Here is a 22278-nt window from a genome sequence, read left to right on the forward strand (position 1 = left end):
AGTTACAGGATATTAGAATTGAAAGGATTGAGGTTAGTAAGGAGGAGGTGTTATCAATTCTAGAAGGTGTGAAGGTAGATAAACCCCCTGGGCCGGATGGGATTTTTCCAAGGATTCTCTGGGAAGCTAGGGAGGAGGTGGCGGAGCCTTTGGCCTTGATCTTTGAGTCCTCATTGTCTACAGGTTTAGTACCAAAGCACTGGAGGATTGCAAATGTTGTGCCCTTGTACAAGAAGGGCAGTAGAGATGACCCAGGTAATTATAGACCTGTGAGCCTTATGTCTGTTGTAGGAAAAGTTTTGGAAAGGATTATAAGAGAGAGGATTTATAATCATCTAGCAAGCAACTACTTGATTGGAGATAGTCAACATGGATTCGTCAAGGGCACATCGTATCTCTCAAACCTCATTGAGTTTTTTGAGAAGGTGACCAAGCATGTGGATGAGGGAAGGGCAGTTGACGTGGTGCACATGGGCTTCAGTAAAGCCTTTGATAAGGTTCCACATGGTAGGCTATTGGAGAAAATGTAGAGGCATGGGATTGAGGGAGATTTAGCAGTTTGGATTAGAAACTGGCTTTCTGTAAGAAGGCAACGAGTGGTGGTTGATGGAAAATATTCAGTCTGGAGTCCGGTTACTAGTGGTGTGCCTCAAAGATCTGTTTTGGGACCACTGCTGTTTGTAATTTTTATAAATGATTTGGACGCAGGCATAGGTGGATGAGTTAGTAAGTTTGCAGATGACACTAAAGTCGGTGGAGTGGTAGACAGTGTGGAAGAATGTTGCAGGTTGCAGGGAGACTTGGATAAACTACAGAATTGGGCTGATAGGTGGCAAATGGAGTTCAATGCGAATAAATGTGAGGTGATTCACTTTGGGAAGAATAATAGGAAGGCAGAATACTGGGTCAATGGAAAGATTGTTGGTAGTGTGGAGGGATCTTTTAGATCCCTGAAAGTTGCCACCCGGTTTGATAGTGCTGATAAGAAGGCTTACGGTGTGTTAGGTTTTATTGGTAGAGGGATTGAATTCCGGAGCCGTGATGGTATGCTGCATCTGTACAAAACGCTAGTGCGGCCTCACTTGGAATATTGCGTGCGGTTCTGGTCGCCCCATTACAGGAAGAATGTGGTAGCATTCGAAAAGGTGCAGAGGAGATTTACCAGGATGTTTCCTGGTCTGGAGCGAAGGCCTCATGAAGAAAGGCTGTGTGACTTGGATCAGTTCTTGTTGAAGAGAAGAGGGCTAAGAGAGGATTTAATAGAGACATACAAGATGATCAGAGGATTAGATAGGGTGGACAGTGAGAGTCTTTTTCTGAGGATGATGCGTCAGCTTGTACGAGGGCCATAGCTACAAATTGAGGGGTGATAGATTTAAAACAGATGTCAGAGGCAGGTTCTTTACTCAGACAATGGTAAGGGCGTGGAACGCCCTGTTTCCCAATATAGTTAACTCAGCCACATTAGGGGCATTTAAACAGTCCTTGGATAAGCATATGGATGATGATGGCATAGTGTAGGGGGATGGCTTAGATTAGTTCACAGGTCGGCGCAACATGGAGGGCCGAAGGGCCTGTTCTGCACTGCATTGTTCTACGTTCTATGTTTCTGGTATCTCATTTGTGTCCTCTTTTGTGGACCGAACCAAAGCATGTATTCAGTTCCTCAGCCATTTCTTTGTCCTCTGTTATACATTCCCCCATTGCTGCCTGTAGGGGACCTACATTTGTCTTCACCTATCTGTTTCTCTTCACATACCTGTCGAAACTCTTAGTGTCAGTCTTTGTATTCCCTGCAAGCTTATTTGTATTCTCTATTTTTCCCTTGTTAATCAATCGCTTGGTCCCTCTTTGAATTCTAAACTGTTCCCCGTCCTCAGACATATTATTTTTCTTGGCCAATCTCTATGCTTCTTCCTTGGATCGGATACTATCTCTAATTTCCTTTTTAACCCATGGTTTGGCCCTCTTACCCATTTTGCTTTTGTGCCAAACAGGAATAAACAGTTGTTGCAGTTCCCCCATGTGTTCGTTCAATATTTGCTATTGCCTATCCACTGTCATCTAGAACATAGAACATAGAACAGTACAGCATAGAACAGGACCTTCAGCCCACGATGTTGTGCCGACCATTGATCCTCATGTATGCACCCTCAAATTTCTGTGACCATATGCATGTCCAGCAGTCTCTTAAATGACCCCAATGACCTTGCTTCCACAACTGCTGCTGGCAACGCATTCCATGCTCTCACAACTCTCTGTGTAAAGAACCCGCCTCTGACATCCCCTCTATACTTTCCTCCAACCAGCTTAAAACTATGACCTCTTTAAGTAACTCTCCCTAGTCTATGAAGGCCAACTCATGCCTCATATCCTCATAGTTTCCTTTATTAAAATTCAGCAACCTCGCCTCCAAATCAACTTCTTGACTCTCCACCTTGATGAAAATTTGGACATGTTATCGTCACTTATCCCCAAGGGGTCTCGCACAGCTAGATTGTCAATGATTCTCTTCTTATTACACAGTACCCAGTCTAAGATGGCTTGCTGTCTAATTGGTTCCTCCACATGTTGGTCAAGAAAACCATCCCTTATTCACTCCCGGAATTCCTCCTCTGCGGCATTGTGGCTAATTTGATTTGTGCACAGTTTGTGCTGAATAACATCACCCATGATCACCAATGTTCCCTTACCATGTGCATCTCTAATTTCCTGTCTAATGTTATTCCCAACATCACCACTTCATCTTGAGAGTTCATACATGACACCCACTAATGTTTTTTGCCCCTTGTTATTTCTCAACTCTATCCACACTGACTCCATGTTGTCAGAGCTAATGTCCTTTTTCACTATTGTGGCAATTTCCTTTTTAGCCAGCAATGCCACTCCACTACCTTTTCCTTTTTAACCTGCCCTTCCTAAATTCTGAATATTTAGCTCCCATCTCTGGTCACCCTGCAGCCATGCCTCCATCAATGTCAATAAGCACAGATTAAAAATGTATAGAGAGGCATGTGTATCAACAATTTCAGTGGAAAATCAACTATTTAAATTAGGTTTAGCTTCTAAGGTTTGAAATCTAGAAAATGGTGAATCCAGTGTGTTAGATTATTCAAGATAACAAAGTGTGGGGCTGGATGAACACAGCAGGCCAAGCAGCATCTTAGGAGCACAAAAACTGACATTTTGGGCCTAGACCCTTCATCAGAGAGGGGGATGGGGAGAGGGTTCTGGAATAAGTAGGGAGAGAGGGGGAAGCGGACCGAAGATGGAGAGAAAAGAAGATAGGTGGAGGGGAGAGTATAGGTGGGGAGGTAGGGAGGGAGTCCAGGGAAGACGGACAGGTCACGAAGGTGGGATGAGGTTAGTAGGTAGGAAATGGAGGTGCGGCTTGAGGTGGGAGAGGGGATAGGTGAGAGGAAGAACAGGTTAGGGAGGCAGAGACAGGCTGGGCTGGGATGCAGTGGGTGGAGGGGATGAGCTGGGCTGGTTGTGTGATGCAGTGGGGGGAGGGGACGAACTGGACTGGTTTTGGGATGCGGTGGGGGAAGGGGAGATTTTGAAGCTGGTGAAGTCCACATTGATACCATTGGGCTGCAGGGTTTCCAAGCGGAATATGAGTTGCTGTTCCTGCAACCTTCGGGTGGCATCATTGTGGTACTGCAGGAGGCCCATGATGGACATGTCGTCTAGAGAATGGGAGGGGGAGTGGAAATGGTTTGCGACTGGGAGGTGCAGTTGTTTGTTGCGAACCGAGTGGAGGTGTTCTGCAAAGCGGTCCCCAAGCCTCTGCTTGGTTTGCCCAATGTAGAGGAAGCCACACAGGGTCCAATGGATACAGTATACCACATTGACAGATGTGCAGGTGAACCTCTGCTTAATATGGAAAGTCATCTTGGGGCCTGGGATGGGGGTGAGGTGTGGGGGCAAGTGTAGCACTTCCTGCGGTTGCAGGGGAAGGTGCCGGGTGTGGTGGGGTTGGAGGGGAGTGTGGAGCGAACAAGGGAGTCACGGAGACAGCGGTCTCTCCAGAAAGCAGACAAGAGTGGGGATGGAAAAATAGCTTGGGTGGTGGGGTCGGATTGTAGATGGCGGAAGTGTCGGAGGATGATGCGTTGTATTCAGAGGTTGGTGGGGTGGTGTGTGAGAACGAGGGAGATTCTCTTGGGGCGGTTGTGGCGGGGGCGGGGTGTGAGGAATGTGTTGCGGGAGATGCGGTCAAGGGTGTTCCTGACCACTGCGGGGGGAAAGGTGCGGTCCTTGAAGAACTTGGACATCTGGGATGTGCGGGAGTGGAATCCCTCATCCTGGGAGCAGATGTGGCAGAGGCGGAGGAATTGGGAATAGGGGATGGAATTTTTGCAGGAGGGTGGGTGGGAGGAGGTGTATTCTAGGTAGCTGTGGGAGTTGGTGGGCTTGAAATGGACATCAGTTTCTAGCTGGTTACCTGAGATGGAGACTGAGAGGTCCAGGAAGGTGAGGGATGTGTTGGAGATGGCCCAGGTGAACTTGAGGTTGGGGTGGAATGTGTTGGTGAAGTGGATGAACTGTTCGAGCTCCTCTGGGGAGCAAGAGGCGGCGCTGATGCAGTCATCAATGTAACGGAGGACGAGGTGGGGTTTGGGGCCTGTGTAGGTGCGGAAGAGGGACTGTTCCACGTAACCTACGAAGAGGCAGGCATAGCTTGGGCCCATGCGGCTGCCCATGGCCACCCCCTTTGTCTGTAGGAAGTGGGAGGAATCAAAAGAATTGTTGAGGGTGAGGACGAGTTCGGCTGTGCAGATGAGGGTGTGGGTGGAGGGGGACTGGTCGGGCCTGTGGGACAGGAAGAAGCGGAGGGCCTTGAGGCCATCTGTTAGATTATACATTTTGGATTCAAATTGCTTTCATACAGAGGGAATACAGTCTGTAGGTTAATCAGATAAATTAGGTTCAAGCTGCCGCAGTACAGATTTCTGCATCATTAGAATGTCAATCTATCTGTAGCTAGAGATCCTACAGAAAATATAGAAAAGCAATGTTATCTGTTCTACCTGTTACAAGCCGTTATTGCCAGTCCTGCTATAGTTATTCACTTCTTAAATCTCAGTGCCTCAATTTTGTTTTGAAATCAAGGCTATCGTGCTATCCAATATTTAGTTCATTCTTACATAATGGTGGAACTCCTCACCTCTCTCAGTCGTAACATTGTTTTCATACACAAGTTTTAAACTCAAGTTATTAATCAGCTGCCCCCTCCTTCTTAATTTGCCTTAATCTTTGTCTTTCAACCAATAACTCTTAAAGCAGTTAAACTGGCCACTTTTTGTATGCAAATTGACTGCCACATTTCCCTCATTTGTAGCAGCAGCTACATTTCAAAAGTAATTCTAAAACTAGAGCAAAATTTTACAGATGCAAGGAATCTGAATTTAAAACAAAATACTGGAAATACTCAGGACAGGCAGCCTCCATGGCCAGAAATAGCCAGTTAGAGTTTCTGATAGAATTGTCAGTTTGTATCCAGATTTTATCCTGAGTAAGCCAATAATCTGTGAATAGTAACATTTTTGGAACAGATAGTTCTTAGAGATGGGAGGTGCAACATCCATTTTTGCCTAACAGTAGGGAAAAACCGTGTTTTCAATAAGAATAATTTTCAATAGCTAACTGGGCGGCTAGTAGGTCACTAAAGATGAATTTCTCATTCTTCTGAGATTACTGGCACCTGGGAAAGGCAGTGAATATGGGAGATAGAAACAGAAGCCAACTTGTTAATTAGTAAGGTAGTAGGAACTGCAGATGCTGAAGAATCTGAGATAAGTAGGTGTAGAGCTGGATGAATACAGCAGGCTGAGCAGGAAGGCTGACGTTTCGGGTTCTAGGCCCGAAATGTCGGCTTTCGTGCTCCTCTGATGCTGCTTGGGCTGCTGTGTTCATCCAGCTCTACACCTTGTTGGTTAGGGCTTTTGTTACCTGTGCTGCTAATGGCACCTGAAGAATACAGTCTTTCTGTCGTCAGATCTCAGACTTTTGGGAGCTGTGGGACTCCAAAGAGAGTGGTGTGCCACTAATAGTTCAGTACAGCTGAAAGTGAGAATTGAAAAGTACATAGGCAGTATCTGCTGAGTGAAACTGAGCAAGATTAGAGCTTAGAAAATCCCAGGGTCAGGTTAACTTGGTGAAACTAATTGTCCATGAAGAGATGGGGCTCTGTTTGTGAATGAGTACTGGCAGCAGTTTCAGAATCCAGAGGAGCATAGACCAGGAAGCAGAAGGTGGTCAACCAGACGGCAAATAATCTTTGAGGCAGTCCATAAAGCAGCAGCTCTTGAGGGTGAGTTTCAAGGCCAGATTGGCAGAAGCGAAGAACTGTAATTCCTGATAAAGTTGAATGAAGTTTGATGACCCATTTTGTCATTGACTGTGGGGAATTGCTGAGAAATCTGTTGGATAAGTATTTGATTGCATTTGCTGTTTGACATGCACTGTGTGGCATTTGATCAGCCTGTTACCCATACTTACCACATGCCAATTTTGGTTATTAGAAATAAGTTATACATGAATTGCAGGTTGTAATAGTCTTCTCAGGTTGTACAATATATTTTTATTATTGTTTGTTCAAAATGTGGAATCTTGTGGCTTTATTTTGTTAGTAAACCTACTGATCTCACTTCTTTTAAGAAAAAGGCGACTGAAGAGACACAGTGTACAAGGATAAAAAAGGAACAAATAGGGTAAAGAGGAAAACGGACTAAAACGTCTACTTAAAATGCATGTAGTATTTAAAACAAAATAGATGAATTAGAATAGCAATAGCATTGAATAGCAATTAGAAGTTAATGGATATGATCTTATAGCTGTTATGGAGACATAGTTACAAGGGGATCAAAGCTAGAACCTAAGTATTCAGGGGTATGTGATTTTTCATAAGGACAGGCAGGGTGGGACGAGAGGTGGGGTAGCTTTGTGAGTTTCAGATTGCGTAAGTATGGTAGCAGAAAAGATCTATGATCAGATTATCTAGAATGTTGGGGTAGTAAATGATCATGGATAGAATATTGCCCAACAGAGAATCGGAATAAAGGGATATTTTCAGGTTGGCAACCTGTAACTAATGGAGTGGAGTTTCTCGGGGATCAGTGCTGTGGCCACAATTATTTACAATACTCATTAGTGACTGGCTGAAGGATGTGAAGGTATTATTGCAGATGATAGAACTAGGTGGGAAGGTGAATAGTGGGGCTAGCACAAAGAGTCTCTTTGGGGATATGGGCAGATTATGAGAGTGGTCACAAGCTTGGCTGATGAAATATAATGTAAGAGATCTGAGGTTATGCACTTTGGCAAGAAGAATAGAAGAGCTGAATATTATTTAAATGGCAAAAGACTGCAGAAAGCAGCAGCACAGGGATTTAGGGGATCTTCAACTATAAATTGCAAAAGACAAGAACTAAGTACTGCAGGTAATATGAAAAGGCCTTTATTTCAAAGAGAGTGGTGAATTAAAATAGGGAGGTTTTTCTAAAACTATACAAAACACTGATCAGACTACATCTGGAATATTATAACCAGTTTTAATTTCTTTATCCAAGGACTGGCATTGAAGGCAGCTCAGAGTGGTTCACTGGTTGATCCCAGATTTGGAGACATTTTTGTATGAAGAGAAGATTGAGCAAATATGCATTGGAATTTAGAAGGATGGGAGCCAAACTTATTGAAATGTAAAATACTTATGAGGCTTGACAGGGTAGATGCAGAGAGGTTGCTTCCTCTAGGTCCAGGATCAGAGGGAAAACCTTCGAGTAAGGAATCTCATATTTAAATCAGACATGAGCAGGAGTATTTTCTTTGAAAGTAGTGAACCTGTGGAATTCTTTGCTGCAGAGGACTGTTGAGACTGGATAGTTAAGTATATTCTAGAATGAGATACATTTTTAATTAGTAATAGAATCAAGGGTTACAGAGATAAGGCAGGAAAACGGAGTTGAGGATAATCAGATCAACCATGATCATCATCAATGACAGAACTGACTAGATGGGCTGAATTACCTAGTCTTGCTCCTAGTTCTTAGTTCTAATGTGTGTTGCCAAGAACTGGATGCAGATTGACACTTTATGTTTAGATTTGCCAGATGCTGCTTCTAGCATGGCTGTTTGCTGTCTTTATTGAACCAGGGTTGATCCCTGTTGCTGGTTGCCGAAAAATGGAGGATATGTTGGGCCATGTGGTTGCAGATAGTGTTGGAATACAATTTTGCTGTTGCTAATGGCCCATAGTACCTCATGATGAACAGTCTTGAATTGCTAGTTCTGTTTAGAGTTTCTCCCATTTAGCACATGATAATGCCATGGAGGATGTTCTCCGTGTTAAGGCAGGTGTAGTCCCGATGAGTACTGTGGAGTCATGACTCTAACTGATGCTGTCATGAGCAGAAGAATCTACAATAAGCAGATTCATGAGGATGAAGTCAAATATGTTCTCCCTCTTGTTGGTTGCCTCAGCACCTGCAGCAGACCCAGTCCAGCAGCTATGTCCTTAAGGACTCGGCCAGCTCAGTCAGTAGGGCTGTTGCTGAGCCACTGTTGAGTGTAAACATCAAAGTTTCCTTATTCAGAATGCATTCCATGTCCTTGCCACCCTCAGTGCTTCCAAGTGGTACTAAGCCTGGAGGGGAACTGATTCCTATCAGCTGTGCAAAGATGGCACATGATAATCAGCAGGAGGTTTCCTTGCCCATAATTGACCTGATGCCATCGGACTTTGTGGGTCCGGAGTCAATGTTGAGGACTCCTAGGGCCGCTCCCTCCTGACTGGACCTGTCCTGATGGTGGAACAGGGCATATTCAAGGATGGTGCGTGTTATTTGCGACGTTATGTGTAAGGTGTGATTCCATGAGTATGGCTATACCTCTCAGTACATCCTCCAAGTGTTGTTCAATGTGGAGGAGTACTAAATACGAACCAAAAGAGCTGCGGATACTGTTCTGAGGAAGGGTCACTGGACCCGAAATGTTAACTGTTCTCTCCTCCACAGATGCTGCCAGACCTGCTGAGCTTTTCCAGCAACTTTGTTTATGTGAAGGAGTACTAATTCCTCAGCTGATGGAGGGTAATATATGGTAGGAGGTTTCCTTGCCCATGTTTAACCTGAAGTCAGGAACTTGATAGGGTCCAGTTGAAGACTGCCAGGGTAACGCCCTCCTGACTGTATACCATTGTGGTGCTGGGTCTGTCCTGCTGATGGGACAGGACACACCCAGGGATGGAGGTGATCTCATCTGTCACATTGTAAGGTATAATTCCTTGAGTATGACTATGTCAGGCTGTTACTTAACTAGCCTGTGAGACAGCTCTCCCAATTTTGGCACTAGCCCCAGATAAGGAGGACTTTGCTCAGTGCTGGTTCTGCCATTATTGTTTTTGGTACCAAGGTTGAGGGCAAGTGGTCCAACTGTTATCAAGTATTGTAAATAAAGAGTGTTGGGATTTTGTTTGTCCTGTATTTTGAAATCCTCGAAACTTTGGAAATAGCTATATTTGTTGTATTCATCTTCATTTCCTTTGTGTGGTAAACTTCTGTTTTACTGTTAATCCAAATCTGCAGCATTGCGTGCTTGTGTTTTCAGTGAAAGACCACCATGTTAAATAAAAAAAATTCAAAACATAATCTGACCAGCCGCCAGATTTCAGCCTGGGATCTAATTTGTCCAGTCATAACATCAATTGGGCTCAATATATGTTGCAAGTATTTTGGCAGCTTTCTACATGTTCACCAAATGCAATCCTCTTTGATGTCTCTATAAACTGATAACATAAAGTTAGGGCTTATTTCTAGCTCTGAAAGTCTGGCCAACTGCAAACTGCACTGCTGCTGCTCTGGTATGACATGTTGGTTCACGGCTGAACCTAGATTGTGGCCCCAGTCATGTAGTCTGTGTAGGTCATAAAAACTTCTAACTTTATAAACACTTCAATGATTATCTGCCCAGGTAGCTGATCGAGACATTTAACATACTTCTTTGGAAATAATGTTTCATTTCACTTTCCGAACTCTCTCTCATGTACATAGAACTAAAACTAAGATAAATTTTACTAAATACAAATTCCCGAATGATAAATATACGCTGAACTGTTATTACAGACTGAATTGCCTTTCTTGCAAACTGATTTCTTCTACTTGTTCATACTGACATGCCTTTAATGATGAAGCAGATATATGACTTGAAACTGATGTCGAATTGTATATCTCCACTTTAAAATTAGAATTGATCAAGCCCCGTAAATTTTAAATTCTTTGGAAATCTGTTGGTTCATGAGTTTTTTAAAGATTCATTCATGACTAGGCCAGCATTTATTGCCCATCCTGCAGTTAAAAGTCAATCACATTGCTATGGGTCTGGAGTCACATGTAAGCCAGACCAGGTATGGATGGCAGTTTCCTTCCCAATAGTAGACCATTTGGGTTTTTCTGACAATCAACAATGAACACATGGTCATCATTAGACTCTTAATTCCCGATTTTCTTTTTTATTGAATTCAAATTCCAGCATCTGTTGTGGTGAGTTTGAGCCAGGGTTCCCAGAATATTATCTGGGTCTTTGGATTAATAGTCCAGCAATAATACCAAGTCGGCCATTGTGTCCCATAAAGTGTGCATGCTCATTTTCTGTTTGTTTCTTTCAGTTATCCTTCTTAAACACATTTTCTAACTTATTCTCTCTTCTCCATTTTCATCCGCCCTCTCCAAGCAGATACTCCTTATCATTTGCATTTTCAGTCATTTCAGCCTTTATTAATTGTCTCCTGGTCTTCCCCATAATTGATGCACTTCTCTCCACAACAGGGGATATCCTCCATTTCTTAAACTCCAACAGTATCCAAAAACAGAAATTGCTGGGACACTCAGCAGATCTGGCAGCATCTGTAGAGATTCCAAAGAAGAGTCACTAGACCTGAAATGTAAACTCTGCCTTTTCTCCACAGATGCTGCCAGACTACTGAGTTTTCTTACCAATTTAGGTTTTTGTGCCTGATTTTCACCTATCTGCAGTTCGTTTGGTTTTTTTAATCTCTAAGAATATCCACATCGTCAACCCTGGCCTATTGCTTACTAAACTGTTTGGATAGTTGATTGAGAATCAGGTGTTGTCTGCAACAGAGTTTGCATCCTTCATATCTCCTGCAAATGTGGGATGTAATTTTATTTTCTAATATCTTGGGTTGTGGATGACGTTATCCAAGCCAATTAGCCGTGAGGCATTGAGCATCAGCTGCCAAATGTGGTGCGAGAGTCAAATGAAGACCAATCCAAATAGCAGTGGCTAATTTCACCCCCTTGAAGGATGTTACAGAACCACGTTCAACTTTGTACCAGTTTGCCATTTTTCATGGTCGTTTCCTTGTACCAGGTTTATTTAATTTCATTTCATAACATGTCATGATTGGATACTGAATTCAAGAGACTTGGGCTGCTATCAGGGTTCTAGTTGTTCCATATATCATCTTAACATTGGCCATCAAGTCTGCAGATTTTGGTGTATGTTCCACTAAATCGTTCACTGTATCAAAGTTAAATCACTATGTTTGTGCAGCAAACAATCGTAGCTATTTTACAGCTTGCTACAGAACTGGCCTTCATGCCTTTCACAGTAATAAGATCACATTGAATATGCATCAGCTTGTTAGCCTTATGTTTTTCAGTCAGTACTAATGTCAGTTGCCTACCTAATAAGCTGTAGATACACTACATTTCAGTGATTTTTTTTCTTACTGAGAAACATCAGCAACATAACATAGAGCTGCATTTTAGCAATCAAGGACAGATATCTACTGTGAGCCAACCAGCTGGTTCAACACAGCAATTCATTTTAAATAGAATTACTTTATAGCCCATTTTATGTATAGGTCTCTGCTAGCGTTTGTCTGCTACACAAGTCTCTTCCCACCTTACTTCACCTCACCCTCTTATCTATTGTCTTCTATTTTCTATTTCCTCTGCTGCATATCCTTATCTAGTTTCTCTTCAAATGCATATGTTCATCCCCTACCATAGCAAATTCCACAACTAACCACTTTCTGAGGTTTTTTTCCTATTCATTTGTTGGACATGGGCATCACTGGCTTGACCATCCCTAGTTGCCTTTGAGAAGGTGGTGGTGAGCTGCCTTCTTGAACTGCTGCAGCCTACAGCAGAGATGTTTCTCCTGAATTCCTTATTAAGTTTATTGGGCACTATCTTGACAGTTAATCTTTAGACTCACTTTTCTATGTCTGACCTAATAAATCACTTCATATGCTTAAAGATATCTGTCATGCAATTTATTGGCTTTCTGTTTCTTGAAGCTTGTTCAATATATTTCTGAACGTTGACCAGAAATGAAAGGTTATAACTATTTATCATTTGAAACTATCAATCGATTAATTAAGTTAGTTACTGAGCAGTTTTCAAGAAGATATCTATCGATCTGATCACCCTCAATCTCTGCTGTCACCATCCATTCACTTTACACCGACAGGAGAGTCACCTTGATGTAATCATATGGTTGTGGTGGTGTTGCTTTTAGGGCGACATGGTGGCTCAGTGGTTAGCAATGTTGCCTCACAGCTCCAGGGACCTTCAGGCCACTGTCTGTGTGCGGAGTTTGCACATTCTCTCCATGACTGCGTGTGTTTCCTCCAGGTTCTCCGGTTTCCCCCCTCAGTCCAAAGATGTGCAGGCTAGGTGGATTGGCCATGCTAAAATTGCCAGTGATGTTCATGGATGTGTAGACTAGGTGGGTTATAGGGGTGTGTGTCTGGGTGGGATACTCAGAGTTGGCATCGACTTGTTGGACCGAAGGGCCTGTTTCCACACTGTAGGGATTCTATAAAGATAGTAGAGGGGGAAGAAAAGCAGTCTCTATTAGAACCCCTTTTCAAAAAAAAAAGAGCCATTGGCTTCAGTTCCATCAGAATCCCACAACTTAAAGGCACAAGTCCGGAGAGTGATGGAATACTCCCACTTGCATTAATGGGTGCAGCTTCAGCAACACTCAAGCAGCTTGGCACCATCCAGGGTAAAGCAGCCTGCTAGATTGGGAGTACATCTACAAGTATCCACTCACTCAACCACTAACCCTCGGCAGCAGTGTGTACTATGTGCAAGATGCACTGCAGAAACTCACCAAAGATCCTTAGACAGCACTTTCCAAAGCCATCACCACTTCCATCTAGGAGAACAAGGGCACATGGGAACTGCAAGTTCCCCTCACCGTACTGACTTAGAAGTAGATCACCATTTCTTTGCTGTTGCTGGGTCAAAATCCTATAATTCTCTCCCTAAGGGCATTGCAGGTCAACCTGTAGGATGTGGACTGCAGCGGTTCAAGAAGGCTGCTCATCACCACATGTTCAAGGGCAAAGTATAAATGAGAGTGATATGTATGTGCAAATCTGGTGATAAACTTCTGAAATTGCTTGTTAATCTACCCAGTTCACAGAATTTCATTGGTTCTTCTCTGCTCTGTCATGATGATCCTCCTCCTCTCCTGTATCCCTTAACTTGATTCATTCTATATTCCGTTACTCTTTTCTTTAAGCCTCGCTGTGAGGCAAAGGTCTGTTGAATAGAATAGGCCCTTTTGTTTGGAAGATTAATTTTTGCGGTGTGGTGTGGTTTTCATTGCTTTTGGAATAATAAAAATACAGCAGCTGGATTTCACCTAGTGACTGCATTTTTGTGTGATAGGTTGAGGTAGAAGTATTATTGTTTAAACTGTACCTCATACAACCCTCAGACCGAGGACTATGTTCTGCAGAATCACCCTAGGGTGCCTATCAACTTCTGCTTGTCTATAAACCACAAGCATTCAATGTAGCTAAACACAAATATTATGTAAATACAGCAGCTATCTCACACTTGTCTTACAGACTTAACAAGATTATACCATTCATTTTGGTCATTCGTGTTAAAATGTTCGAGAAGTTTTGGAGTATGTAACTAGCTAAATACAAGACTTTAATTTGTCTATGCAATTTTCCTTCCTACCATACTGATCTGTACTGGGATATATTTTCATGGATATTGAAGACCATCCATCTCCCTGTTGGACTGATTATGCTTCATGTCTGAGCCCTTGGCAGTAAGTGTCAACAGTCTGTCTGATTGAGAAATCACAGCTGACCCTTGATACTCAATCTTGCAGATGCTTGCAATACATCTTTCTTATCCCTGTTGTACAGCAGCATGGAACAGAAATTATTAGAAGCCAGCAACGTCAAAAAGAGAACAAATCAAAGCGCACTATCCATGAACAGTTCCTAGTGTCAAGTTGGAGCAGCTGTAATAGAGGCCTGGATGCAAGCCAAAAATATTAACTTCGGTGAGGGGCAAAAGAAAAGTTGAAACAGTACCATAAATACAAATTATGCTGTGTAGAACATTTGAAATTTGTTCTGTAACTTACCTTCCAAAACTTTTTAATTTAGCTGACTCTGTCTGAAAGTGAAGGAGGTGGACGAGGCGTGGTGTGAAAGTTATGGACTGTGTGCAGATGAATTTTATAAGCAGCCGGTTAGTGGGTTTGCAGTCCAGAACCTGAGTATTTTCTGGAAAAAAAAGGACGTTTTGGCCGAGATAATAAAATGTGAGGCTAGATGAATGCAGCAGGCCCAGCAGCATCTCAGGAGCACAAAAGCTGACGTTTCGGGCCTAGACCCTTCATCAGAGAGGGGGATGGGGTGAGGGTTCTGAAATAAATAGGGAGAGAGGGGGAGGTGGACCGAAGATGGAGAGAAAAGAAGATAGGTGGAGAGGAGAGTATAAGTTGGGAGGTAGGGAGGGGATAGGTCAGTCCAGGGAAGACGGACAGGTCAAGGAGGTGGGATGAGGTTAGTAGGTAGGAGATGGGGGTGCGGCTTGGCGTGGGAGGAAGGGATGGGTGAGAGGAAGAACAGGTTAGGGAGGCAGAGACAGGTTGGACTGGTTTTGGGATGCAGTGGGTGGGGGGGAAGAGCTGGGCTGGTTGTGTGGTGCAGTGGGGGGAGTGGACGAACTGGGCTGGTTTAGGGATGCGGTGGGGGAAGGGGAGATTTTGAAGCTGGTGAAGTCCACATTGATACCATTAGGCTGCAGGGTTCCCAAGCGGAATATGAGTTGCTGTTCCTGCAACCTTGGGGTGGCATCATTGTGGCACTGCAGGAGGCCCATGATGGACATGTCATCTAAAGAATGGGAGGGGGAGTGGAAATTGTTTGCGACTGGGAGGTGTAGTTGTTTAATGCGAACCGAGCGGAGGTGTTCTGCAAAGCGGTCCCCAAGCCTCCGCTTGGTTTCCCCAAGGTAGAGGAAGCCACACCTGGTACAGTGGATGCAGTATACCACATTGGCAGATGTGCAGGTGAACCTCTGCTTAATGTGGAAAGTCATCTTGGGGCCTGGGATAGGGGTGAGGGAGGAGGTGTGGGGGCAAGTGTAGCATTTCCTGCGGTTGCAGGGGAAGATGCCGGGTGTGGTGGGGTTGGAGGGCAGTGTGGAGCGAACAAGGGACCAGCCCAGCTCTTCCCCTCCACCCACTGCATCCCAAAACCAGTCCAACCTGTCTCTGCCTCCCTAACCTGTTCTTCCTCTCACCCATCCCTTCCTCCCACCCCAAGCCGCACCTCCATCTCCTACCTACTAACCTCATCCCACCTCCTTGACCTGTCCGTCTTCTCTGGACTGACCTATCCCCTCCCTACCTCCCCACCTAGACTGTCCTCTCCACCTATCTTCTTTTTTCTCCATCTTCGGTCCGCCTCCCCCTCTCTCCCTATTTATTCCAGAACCCTCACCCCATCTCCCTCTCTGATGAAGGGTCTAGGCCCGAAACGTCAGCTTTTATGCTCCTGAGATGCTGCTGGGCCTGCTGTGTTCATCCAGCCTCACATTTTATTATCTTGGATTCTCCAGCATCTGCAGTTCCCATTACCACTCACACACGTTTTGGCCGAGTTTTTCTTTCTGCATTCATCAGGCCAATTCTCTCTCATTCCAAATACAAGGGAAGAATTCAGTGCAGGAAGGGAGGAGATGCTACCTTTTTGCCTCTAATTCTTGATGTTGATGTAGGCTTGAAGCACGAGGAAGGTAAAATTTTAAACAAGTTAATTTATAGAGAGAGGAAAAATAACAGAGTAAAAAGATATAAATGAAACCAGACGAAGAACAGATTATAAATTTGTAGTGCAGTATGGGATTCTGTGGAACTGGAAGCTGTCTTGACCGAACACAGTGGGGAAAAATAGCTTTGCTCATAAGTAGGTTTTGGGCCCATATAGTACATAGCCTATCTGATGCTGTGATGACAAATATCTCAAACCAGTTTGAAAAGATATTTGTGGATTAAAATCTCTAGACTATTACCCAATGCACGTACAAAATCACATGGATAAGGAATGTAATGCACATAGTTGAAGAAGTGGTGTAAACTTGATATCAATTCTGAGACAGGAAAGCCATGTTATTAGGATGAATACCAGAATGTTGGTTGAAAATATTAATGATTAGTATTTGGGGATGGGCGAACTGTGCTCAGGTAGAAAAATGGATTACATAGAACATAGAACATTACAGCGCAGTACAGGCCCTTCGGCCCTCGATGTTGTGCCGACCTGTAATACCGATCTCAAGCCCATCTAACCTACACTATTCCATGTATGTCCATATGCTTATTCAATGACGACTTAAATGTGCCTAAAGTTGGCGAATCTACTACTGTTGCAGGCAAAGCGTTCCATTCCCTTACTACTCTCTGAGTAAAGAAACTACCTCTGACATCTGTCCTTTATCTTTCACCCCTCAATTTAAAGCTATGCCTCCTCGTGCTCGCTGTCACCATCCTAGGAAAAAGGCTCTCCCTATCCACCCTATCTTACCCTCTGATTATTTTATATGTCTCAATTAAGTCACCTCTCAACCTTCTTCTCTCTAATGTAAACAGCCTCAAGTCCCTCAGCCTTTCCTCATAAGACCTTCCCTCCATACCAGGCAACATCCTAGTAAATCTCCTCTGCACCCTTTCCAAAGCTTCCACATCCTTCTTATAATGCCGTGGCCAGAACTGTACACAATACTCCAAGTGTGGCTACACCAGAGTTTTGTACAGCTGCAGCATAACCTCTTGGTTCCGGAATTCGATCCCTCTATTAATAAAAGCTAAAACACTGTATGCCTCCTTAACAGCCCTGTCAACCTGGGTGGCAACTTTCAAGGATCTGTGTACATGGACACCGAGATCTCTCTGCTCATCTACACTACCAAGAATCTTACCATTAGCCCAGTACACCACTAGTAACTGGTCTCCAGGATGAACATTTCCCATCAACTACCACCCTCTGTCTTCTTTCAGCAAGCCAATTTCCGATCCAAACTGCCACATCTCCCACAATTCCATTCCTCCGCATTTTGTACAATAGCCTACTGTGGGGAACCTTATCGAACGCCTTGCTGAAATCCATATACACCACATCAACTGGTTTACTCTCATCTACCTGTTTGGTCACCATCTCAAAGAACTCAATAAGGTTTGTGAGGCACGACCTTCCCTTCACAAAACCGTGCTGACTATCCCTAATCAATTTATTCTTTTCTAGATGATTATAAATCCTATCCCTTATAACCTTTTCCAACACTTTACCAACAACTGAGGTAAGGCTCACTGGTCTATAATTACCAGGGTTGTCTCTACTCCCCTTCTTGAACAGGGGAACCACATTTGCTATCCTCCAGTCGTCTGGCACTATTCCTGTAGACAATGATGAGTTAAAGATCAATGCCAAAGGCTCGGCAATCTCGTCCCTGGCTTCCCAGAGGATCCTAGGATAAATCCCATCTGGCCCAGGGGACTTATCTATCTTCACCCTCTGTAGGATTTCTAATACCTCTTCCTTGTGAACCTCAATCCCACCTAGTGTAGTAGCCTGTATCTCAGTATTCTCCTCGACAACATTGTCGTTTTCTAGAGTAAATACTGTTGAAAAATATTCATTTAGTGCTTCCCCTATCTCATCTGACTCCACACACAACTTCCCAATACTAAACTTGATTGGGCCTAATCTTACTTTCATCATTCTTTTATTCCTTAAATACCTATAGAAAGCCTTAGGGTTTACCCCGATCCTATTCGTCAACAACTTCTCATGTCTCCTCCTGGCTCTTCTGAGTTCTCTCTTTAGGTCTTTCCTGGCTACCTCGTAGCCCTCAAGCGCCCTAACTGAGCCTTCACATCTCATCCTAACATAAGCCGCCTTCTTCCTCTTGACCAGACATTCCACCTCTTTCGCAAACCACGGCTCCCGCGCTCTACAGCTTCCTCCCTGCCTGACAGGTACGTACTTATCTAGGATTGTTTTATTTGTAAATTAAATGCAGAGCAGAATGATCAGAAATTATGGTTTGCATGGTAGATTGGAAAACCAGGAAGAGGAGATAAAAGAAATGAAGAATGCATTGGACTTGAAGGAAAGATTAGGCTATGTGACCCACAAAAGCAAGCATCGTAAAAGGAACAGATCAAATGAATTACAGGTCTAAATTCATCTTGGAGGGAATGATGCGATGGCTATTACAAAGTACAGGACTGCATGCGATTCTGGTCTAGGAATTAAATAGCAGCTTACAAAAAGGTGGGGATCATGATAGTGACATAAAGAAGTAGACCTGACAATTAAGATGCTGGCTATTGGGAAGATGCAAAGATTGTCAAAACAGATGGTAAGAACTTCAAAAGGGAATCTGAAGAATAATATACCAGTACTTGCACATTTAGCTGGTAAAATGGTACTTACTGTGTGCAGGGTTACTTGTTTTTTTTATAAAGTGATTTGTCTGAAGGTAATGTGATTGGAGTTTGGAATTATCAAACCATGTTTGTTGATTGTATGCATTGATGTGAGCAGAGAGATTAACAACTTATTCGATAGTATAGCAATGATCATCATATTGAGGTAGGGGGCAAAACTTGAACCTAGTACTGAGTTCTTTACATCCTTATCTAACAGCACTATGTGACCACATTTACTCATTCAGTACTTTTTGATTTGATTAATTATTGTCACATATACCTGGGTACAGTGAAAAGTTTTGTTTTGCATGCAGTACAGGCAGGTCATTATCATACAAAGTGCATTAGAGTAATGGAACAGAGTGAAGAGTACAATGCTACACCTGCCAAGAAGGTGCATTAAGAGCGAGATCAACATTAAATTTAAAATTTGAGAGCTCCATTCAGAAGTGTCGTAACAACAGGGAAGAAGCTGCTCTTGGATCTTTTGGTGCACGTGTTTAAGAATTTGTAACTTCTGCCCAACGGAAGAGATTGAAAGAGATTATAACCAAGGTGGAAGGCAGCTGACCACTGTCTTCTCGAAGGCAACTAATGAAGGACAATGAATGCAATACTTCCAGCAGAGGGGCAGGTCATGCCTCTCAAACCTTATCGAGTTCTTTGAGGATGTGACTAGAAATGTTGATGAGGGTCGAGCTGTGGATGTGGTGTATATGGACTTCAGCAAGGCATTTGATAAGGTTCCCCATGGTAGGCTCATTCAGAAGGTCAGGAGGAATGGGATACAGGGGAACTTAGCTGTCCGGATACAGAATTGGCTGGCCAACAGAAGACAGCGAGTGGTAGTAGAAGGAAAATATTCTCCCTGGAAGTCAGTGGTGAGTGGTGTTCCACAGGGCTCTGTCCTTGGGCCTCTACTGTTTGTAATTTTTATTAATGACTTGGATGAGGGGATTGAAGGATGGGTCAGCAAGTTTGCAGACGACACGAAGGTCGGAGGTGTCGTTGACAGTATAGAGGGCTGTTGTAGGCTGCAGTGGGACATTGACAGGATGCAGAGATGGGCTGAGAGGTGGCAGATGGAGTTCAACCTGGATAAATGCGAGGTGATGCATTTTGGAAGGTCGAATTTGAAAGCTGAGTACAGGATTAAGGATAGGATTCTTGGCAGTGTGGAGGAACAGAGGGATCTTGGTGTGCAGATACATAGATCCCTTAAAATGGCCACCCAAGTGGACAGGGTTGTTAAGAAAGCATATGGTGTTTTGGCTTTTATTAACAGGGGATTGAGTTTAAGAGTCGTGAGATCTTGTTGCAACTCGATAAAACTTTGGTTAGACCGCACTTGGAATACTGCGTCCAGTTCTGGTCGCCGTATTATAGAAAAGATGTGGATGCTTTGGAGAGGATTCAGAGGAGGTTTACCAGGATGCTGCCTGGACTGGAGGGCTTATCTTAGGAAGAGAGGTTGACTGAGCTCGGACTCTTTTCATTGGAGAAAAGGAGGAGGAGAGGGGACCTAATTGAGGTATACAAGATAATGAGAGGCATAGACAGAGTTGATAGCCAGAGACTATTTCCCAGGGCAGAAAAGGCTAACACGAGGGGTCATAGTTTTAAGCTGGTTGGAGGAAAGTATAGAGGGAATGTCAGAGGCGGGTTCTTTACACAGAGAGTTGTGAGAGCATGGAAAGCGTTGCCAGCAGCAGTTGTGGAAGCAAGGTCATTGGGGTCATTTAAGAGACTGCTGGACAGGCATATGGTCACAGAAATTTGAGGGTGCATACATGAGGATCAATGGTCGGCACAACATCGTGGGCTGAAGGGCCTGTTCTGTGCTGTACTGTTCTATGTTCTATTTATTGTTGAGTTTGCAGCTGAGTGGTCTGTCTGCTTGTATTCTAACTAGTTTTAGTAATCATTTGATTTAACTGGCTTGATAGGCTTCTTCAGAAAACAGTTAAGATTGAATCTTAAGAGTGAAATAGTTAAGGGTGTGGAGTCACTAATAGGCAAGACGAGCACAAGATGGCTCAAAAACAAATTGATGGCAAACCATAGATCTGGCAGTGCCTGTGAGAAGAAAGCGAAGTCTGACTCTTCATCAATTTCATAGTTACTTTACATGATTGCTTTCTAAGACTACTCATGTTGTCGTATTTTACTAACTTAAAAGTGAAATCTTTTTACGTTCAATTCATTATTGCATTTTGTTTATCCTGCTGATTCTTCTTATGTTGCATTCCATACAGAAACTTAACAAGAGGGGTTACTCGCTTTCGAGAAATTTTGAGGGCTGTGGAAACGAGGACCACACAGAATTTGCGGATGGTAAGTGACCAGACATGTTGCACAGTATTGGAAAGAAGTTTGCTGCTTGGACATCTTAAACAAATACGATGCTGATCCGAAACCTGCCCAAGTAGTTATGCACAGATTGTTTCCTCTATTAATCACCTGTTCATAGCCTAATGCTGAAATGGGCTACCTGGGTAGTATTGTCATTGCATAATTGTGCCACTTATCATTTTATTGCAGAAAGGGAGTTGATCCCCATTTCCAATATTACTCCTCTCTCTAACTGCTAGGATACAATTCCAAAGTCAGTAGCTGTCTGCTGGCACCTTGCCCACATTGTTCTTCATCAATCAACTTGTGTGTCAGCGGGCTCTGCCATGGATAACGTTATAGTTTTGAAACAACATGCAGTTTCCAGCGTGGGTCACTTGTTTCTGCTGGCATTCCACCTTTGAACCTTCATAGATTGAACTGATCCGAAATTCTATGATCCAACAAAACTTGCATTGAATAAAAGCAAAGTACTACAAATACTGGAGAACTGAAACAGAAACAAAGCGCTGGAGAAATTCAGCAGTTGTGGTGGCTTCAATGGTGCAAGATCCATATCAGGTTCAATGTGATAATAAAATGTGAGGCTGGATGAACACAGCAGGCCAAGCAGCTTCTCAGGAGCACAAAAGCTGACATTTCGGGCCTAGACCCTTCATCAGAGAGGGGGATGGGGAGAGGGAACTGGAATAAATAGGGAGAGAGGGGGAGGCGGACCAAAGATGGAGAGCAAAGAAGATAGGTGGAGAGAGTATAGGTGGGGAGGTAGGGAGGGGATAGGTCAGTCCAGGGAAGACGGACAAGTCAGGGAGGTGGGATGAGGTTAGTAGGTAGATGGGGGTGCGGCTTGGGGTGGGAGGAAGAGATGGGTGAGAAGAAGAACCGGTTAGGGAGGCAGAGACAGGTTGGACTGGTTTTGGGATGCAGTGGGTGGGGAGGAAGAGCTGGGCTGGTTGTGTGGTGCAGTGGGGGGAGGGGACGAACTGGGCTGGTTTAGGGATGCAGTAGGGGAAGGGGAGATTTTGAAACTGGTGAAGTCCACATTGATACCATTAGGCTGCAGGGTTCCCAAGCAGAATATGAGTTGCTGTTCCTGCAACCTTCGGGTGGCATCATTGTGGCAGTGCAGGAGGCCCATGATGG

The 22278-nt window shown here is 43.8% G+C and overlaps 1 protein-coding gene across 2 annotated transcripts in view; it reads left to right on the plus strand.

The window, feature by feature from the left end:
* ttc7b (tetratricopeptide repeat domain 7B) overlaps positions 1 to 22278 on the plus strand; it is a 433024-nt gene that overhangs the window by 97362 nt on the left and 313384 nt on the right. For both annotated transcript variants that reach the window (XM_059648959.1, XM_059648958.1), the window contains exon 6: positions 21039 to 21117. In XM_059648959.1, the coding sequence (XP_059504942.1) occupies positions 21039 to 21117 (79 nt within the window). The remainder of the gene's footprint in view (positions 1 to 21038; positions 21118 to 22278) is intronic.

The sequence above is a fragment of the Stegostoma tigrinum genome, chromosome 10 (genome assembly GCF_030684315.1).
Source record: "Stegostoma tigrinum isolate sSteTig4 chromosome 10, sSteTig4.hap1, whole genome shotgun sequence".
Taxonomy (NCBI): Eukaryota; Metazoa; Chordata; class Chondrichthyes; order Orectolobiformes; family Stegostomatidae; genus Stegostoma; species Stegostoma tigrinum.